The sequence below is a fragment of the Saccostrea cucullata genome, unplaced genomic scaffold (genome assembly GCF_032062105.1).
Source record: "Saccostrea cucullata isolate Sc308-1 unplaced genomic scaffold, CSIRO_AGI_Scuc_v1 ctg22278, whole genome shotgun sequence".
Taxonomy (NCBI): Eukaryota; Metazoa; Mollusca; class Bivalvia; order Ostreida; family Ostreidae; genus Saccostrea; species Saccostrea cuccullata.
This window is the reverse complement of record NW_026934552.1, coordinates 1-6,053: the sequence shown is the minus strand read 5'-3', so window position 1 is coordinate 6,053 and position 6,053 is coordinate 1. Positions and strand designations below refer to the sequence as shown.

The 6,053-nt window shown below is 34.9% G+C and overlaps 1 protein-coding gene across 1 annotated transcript; it reads right to left on the bottom strand.

Annotated features, from left to right (window-relative positions):
* Positions 1-2,745: 2,745 nt before the first annotated feature.
* LOC134240984 (uncharacterized) lies at positions 2,746-5,253 on the bottom strand (the record flags this gene model as incomplete). The annotated part of the gene is made up of 3 exons (XM_062723081.1): positions 2,746-2,877; positions 3,142-3,254; positions 5,123-5,253. Coding segments are annotated over 3 exons (376 nt in total), but the record flags the coding sequence as incomplete, so codon positions are not given.
* Between the last annotated feature and the right edge of the window lie 800 nt (positions 5,254-6,053).

Here is a 6,053-nt window from a genome sequence, read left to right as displayed (position 1 = left end):
TAACTACTGTAGATTCCTTATTTTTTGAGTTCTTATTATTACAAAATGTCTCTTTAATGTCAAATCAGGAGGACAATATTAAAATTGTGAGTGGACAACTGATCAAGAGATTTTTCATGGATTTCAACACTTTAAAAATAAAAGTAATTTTAGTTCAGGAGAGGTGTTTCTCAAAAACTTATGCAATAATTAATTTCTCATGTATAATTATGAATCTACAGTATTTTTTAAAATAATAACAGCCCAGAATCATTAAACGGACCAAAGACCTCTGATTTTTTACACTGTAAAATTAGTTATATGGTAAGTTGACAGCAGCTTAAAATTTCCCTACATATTAAGGATAAAATATCAAAGCTTTTTAGACAAGCTTAGAATTAAGAACCTTGTACTTAATGCATACTCAATGCCCTGCATAAATATAAACCACCTTTATTAAGGTCTTCCGTCTCCAACGGAAGACCTTCTTGTTATTCTTCGGTTTCTTTTTCCCTATTATTATTATTATTATTACCGATTTTGTGCATGCAATTTCTCGTAAACTACTGGGCCGATTCTCATGAAACTTTTACATCTGATAGGTACTGATCTGAACCTTGTTGGAAATTTTTTTCGTTGACGCCGTCACTTCCGGTCGTGAGATATGGACAATTTTCTTATTTTTAAAATGCAATTTTGTCTTGATTTAGTAGCGAAAACTGGTTGAGATATGAACTGAAGATTAATTGGAGATGATAGTTCATGATTTATAGCATTGCAGAATTGCCTTTTCGTGCGTCGTCAATGCTTCCGGTCGATACCTGAAGCGAATTTAAAAAACGCAATTTTTCAACTTTTCTTTTTTAATATTTTTGTTTCAGAATTGAATAGAGACTCTTTTGCAGAAGTGAAATATGTAATTTGTTTGAAAATCGAAAAAGCCAATCTCGAGATATTTGCATTTGAAAACTCAAAGCGGCGATCCCAATGGCTAAATGGTTAGCGCGTTGGATTGTCACGCGGGCGACCCGGGTTCGATCCCCCGTGTGTCCAAAAAATTTTATCACTTTTTCTGCTAGATTTTTCGATATATTTTAATTTTAGACCATTTGCAACAATATATTATGAACTTTTAAGCATATCTTACGTAATTAGGGGTTACAAGGGGCCAGAATGCTAAATCTTTGACGCTTCATATCTTGTAAAGAGGGAATATTTTGATAAGCAATATTGAACAAAAGATTGTCAGAATAATATTCTAAACAATATGCATACTTTGAATTTTTGTAAAATGGCCCCATTAAGGACTTAGAGGGGTGGCCCCTAAATATTTCCATTCATCATATCTCCCAAACGAAAAGAAATCTCTGAATAGGTGTTGAACAAAAAGTCTTTGAAATCAGAAGACCTTTAATTTGAAATCAAGAAAAAGGGGCTGACTCCTCAAATTAGGGGCTCAGAGGGGCCAAAATTCTTTCATCTTTAACTCTTTAATGATCAATATTTTGTGATACATTACAGAAGCAAAGGTATTCATCTGAACGATTTGCAACAATATATGATTTTGGATATATATATTTGGATCATATATTACATAATTAGGGGTCACAAGGGGCCAGAACGTCAAATCTTTGTCGCTTTTTATCTCAAAAGGGGGAATATTTTGAAAAGCAATATTGAACAAAAGATGGTCAGAGTAATGTTCTGAACAATATGCATACTTTGAATTTTTGTAAAACGGCCCCATTAAGGACTTGTAGGAGTGGCCCCTAAATTATTCCATTCAGCATATCTCCACAACGAAAAGAAATCTCTGAATTAGTGTAGAACAAAAAATCTTCAAAATCTAAAGAACTTTTATTTGGTATCAAGAAAAAGGGGGTGACCCCTCAAATAAGGGGCTAAGAGGGGCCAAAAGTCTTTTATCTATAACTCTTTAATGATCATTATTTTGTTATACATTACTGAAGCAACAGTCTTCATTTTAACGATTTGCAACAATATATGATAATATTTTTATCATACGTTACGTAATTAGGGGCCTCAAGGGGCTAGAATGTCAAATCTTTGACGCTTTATATATCAAAAACGGGGAATAACTTGATAAGTAATATTGAACAACAGTTGGTCAGGGTAATGTTCTCAACAATATGCATACTCTGAATTTTTGTAAAATGGCCCCATTAAGGACATGTAGGGGTGGCCCCTAAATATTTATATGAATCATATCTCCACAACAAAAAGAAATCTCTGAATAAGTGTTGAACAAAAAATTTTCAAAATCACAAGACCTTTCATTTGATATTAAGAAAAAGGGGCTGACCCCTCAAATTAGGGGCTCAGAGGGGCCAAAATTCTTTTATCTATAACTCTCTAATGATCAATATTTTGTTATACATTATTGGGGCAAAAGTATTCATCTTAACGATTTGCAACAATATATGATAACATTTTGATCATATGTTACGTAATTATGGGTCGCAAGGGACCAAAATGCTATATTTTTTATGCTTTATGTCTCAAAAAGGGGGAATATTTTTATAAGCCTTATTGAAAAAAAGATGTTCAGAATACCCTTATAAAAATGAGAAATTTTTAAATTTAATGAAGGAAAACTTAATGTCATTCTCTTTTAACGAATATCTCAGTCAAAATCACATCTCATCGAGAAATTCAACGGAAGACCTACCCGTTGCTCGCAACGAGATCTCATCTAGTTGTGATTATAATTGTCAGGTGAAGACACAGACTTTTGTTTTAACTTACCAATTCAGATGGCATCTTGGACCCAGTGAGGATCTGGTACACCCAGTTATGTACCCCACAGAACAGATGAGGACTATTCTTCTTGGACCAGGAGGTGAAATCATCAAATGTAACCCTCTCATTTATCCCAAACTGAAAGTACAAAATACAGCTTTAGTGTTCATATTAACTCAATTCTACAAGAATGGGTTTTGTAAATTGTATTTATTTACCAGGGGTACAAGACATTTAGGAATATAGGACCGATAAAATTTTCAGATAGCTTGCAAAATCAAACTTCCCTACGTAAGAATTTTCCAAATCTTTAACAGATAATCTAATACATGTTCTATAATGTTTAATTCTTAACCAAAAATCCAGGAAAAGTGAATGTGATTTTGAGGAGATCAACCTTACCATTCCTTGCACCACCCCCTCAAACAATGAGTCATCTGTGCTGCCTGTGGAGTAAGGAATCATAGAAGCTGACAGGGTCAGGGCATATGACACAGCAATCATCTGTAGGGCATCTATATAAATAAACAACATTGTCATAGGGCATTATATTCAATTATTGTTAAGAAAGTAAATACATACATTACAGGTACTTATTAAACATATCTTAATAATATGAGATTCATAAGCCCACCATGCCCATAGAGTCCATGATTTTGAATAATTTAGCTCACAACTTTCAGCTGAGGTGAGCTAAAAAGTGCCATATAGAACAATGCAAAGAATAACCATTTTTTCATGATAGTGTCCCATTAACTAACAAGAGGCCCATGGGCCACATCGCTCACCTTAGCACTTAGGGTTGGAAAAAGTAGAAAATGGTTTTTATTGTAAAGTTTAAATCCAAAAGTAGTCCAATGACCAATCATGGATTTGCAATTTTTTTAGAAAATGATTTTTTAAAAATTTTCCTTTATATATCTTTGAAAATTTTGGGTTTGGGCTTTTTGGCCCCCCTCCCCATAGGGTCATTTTGAACAAACTTAAATCACACTACCTGAGCATGCTTCCATATAAATATGATAAATTATGGCTTTGTCATTCTTGAGAAGAAGATTTTTAAAGAATTTTCCTATATATTTCTATGCAAAACTTTGGTCGGCCATTTTGGCCCCGCCCTACCCCGGGGGGTCATTATTTGAACAAACTTGAATCTACACTACCTGAGCATGCTTCCATATAAATATGATGAATTATGGCTTTGTCATTCTTGAAAGAAGATTTTTAAAGTTTTTCCCACATATTTCTATGTAAAACTTTGGTCAGCCATTTTGGCCCCGCCCTACCCCCGGGGGTCATGATTTGAACAAACTTGAATCTACACTACCTGAGCATGCTTCCATATAAATATGATGAATTATGGCTTTGTCATTCTTAGAAAAAATTTTTAAAGAATTTTCCTATATATTTCTATGTAAAACTTTGGTCGGCCATTTTGGCCCCGCCCTCCCCCCGGGGGTCATGATTTGAACAAACTTGAATCTACACTACCTGAGCATGCTTCCATATATATATGATTAATTATGGCTTTGTCATTCTTAAGAAGAAGATTTTTAAAGAATTTTCCTATATATTTCTATGGTAAACTTTGGTCGGCCATTTTGGCCCCGCCCTCCCCCCGGGGGTCCTGATTTGAACAAACTTGAATCTACACTACCTGAGCATGCTTCCATATAACTATGATGAATTATGGCTTTGTCATTCTTGAGAAGAAGATTTTTAAAGAATTTTCCTATATTTTTCTATGTAAAACTTTGGTCGGCCATTTTGGCCCCGCCCTCCCCCCGGGGGTATATTTGAAAAATTTGAACTACACTACCTGAGCATGCTTCCATATAAATATGATGAATTATGGCTTTGTCATTCTTAAGAAGTTTTTTAAAGAATTTTCCTATATATTTCTATGCAAAACTTTGGTCGGCCATTTTGGCCCCGCCCTACCCCGGGGTCATGATTTTAAAATTTAATCTACACTACCTGAGGATGTTTTAAAGTTTCATCTTTCCTGGCACAGTGGTTCTTAGAAGAAGATTTTTGAAATATGCCACCAAATTTTCAATTATTCCCAATTATCTCCCCCTTGAATGAGGGGGGCCCTTATTTGAACAAACTTGAATCCCCTTCACCCAAGGATACTTTGTGGCAAGTTTGGTTGAAATTGGCCCAGCAGTTCTTGAGAAGAAGTCGAAAATGTGAAAAGTTTACAGACAGACGGACAGCTAGACGGACAGACAGAAACGGACCCGGACAAAATGTGATCAGAAAAGCTCACTTGAGCTTTCAGCTCAGGTAGCTAAAAAATTAACTTTACCTTGTAATCTGCAATCATAATCATCATTTGCATAAACTACAAAATGATGAGGGGAAAAAAATTGATTCCTACCTTCCTTAGTAAGGTGATCCTTTCCACTGGCAAAAAGTTTGAAGTAGTACTGCAGCTGTGAGGGTTCATCGTAGAGTTTAGTAGCCCTTGCCAGCCTTGGTAAACTGTTCTTTTGTGATTCTCTCTCTTTACTAAAGAAAGTGAATCATCTGTATGTACAGCAGCTTCCCAAACTTGTAAAGTGGTCCATGAAAGGCATTCTGAAATTAAGTTGAGTCAGACATCCATTACGTCTGTATAAGACTATAGATGATTTACCTGGGGTTTTGGACCCAAGTTTGAATTAATACCAGTAGTGGGAGAAAATACTTCAGGAAGCTAAATCTTAAAAGCAATTTTCTGAACATTCTGGCATAGGGTTAATATCTCTCTCTTAAAAACCTGGTATATACCTAAATTAATTCTAAAAAAAATCTCGGCATTTAAAAAAAAAAAAAACTGCATTAGGGACACTTTTTAGATGTGAATCAAAGAATTATAGTAATACCTCCACCCTAAATGTAGCTCAGGCACTTGGGTTATGGACTCTCCCTTCACCCTTTTTTTAATTTTTGAGTTGTCTGAAGAGCAAAGCAAAACCTGAGGATTATTTTACTTAGCATCTGTCTGTCTAACTGTTCATCCATCTGTTCCACCTATACCTTAAGAACCTAAGATACTGCTTGGCAATGTGGCTTCACAAATATCAAAATTACCAATCTGGTGACCAACTTAACCTTTGACCTACTTGTCAAAATGTTCTTAATGTGGACAGACAGTACATTTTGGTTTACATGAGATGGCAGTCTGTGAAATTTAGCATGTGCACTGTACATGCTGCATGCCATCAGATTTTATAAAAAAAATGTCAACCAAGATTTAAGTCCATATAAGTTTATCTTTGACAGTCTCTACATACTTTAACTACTCTTACAATTAATTATCTTTTGTC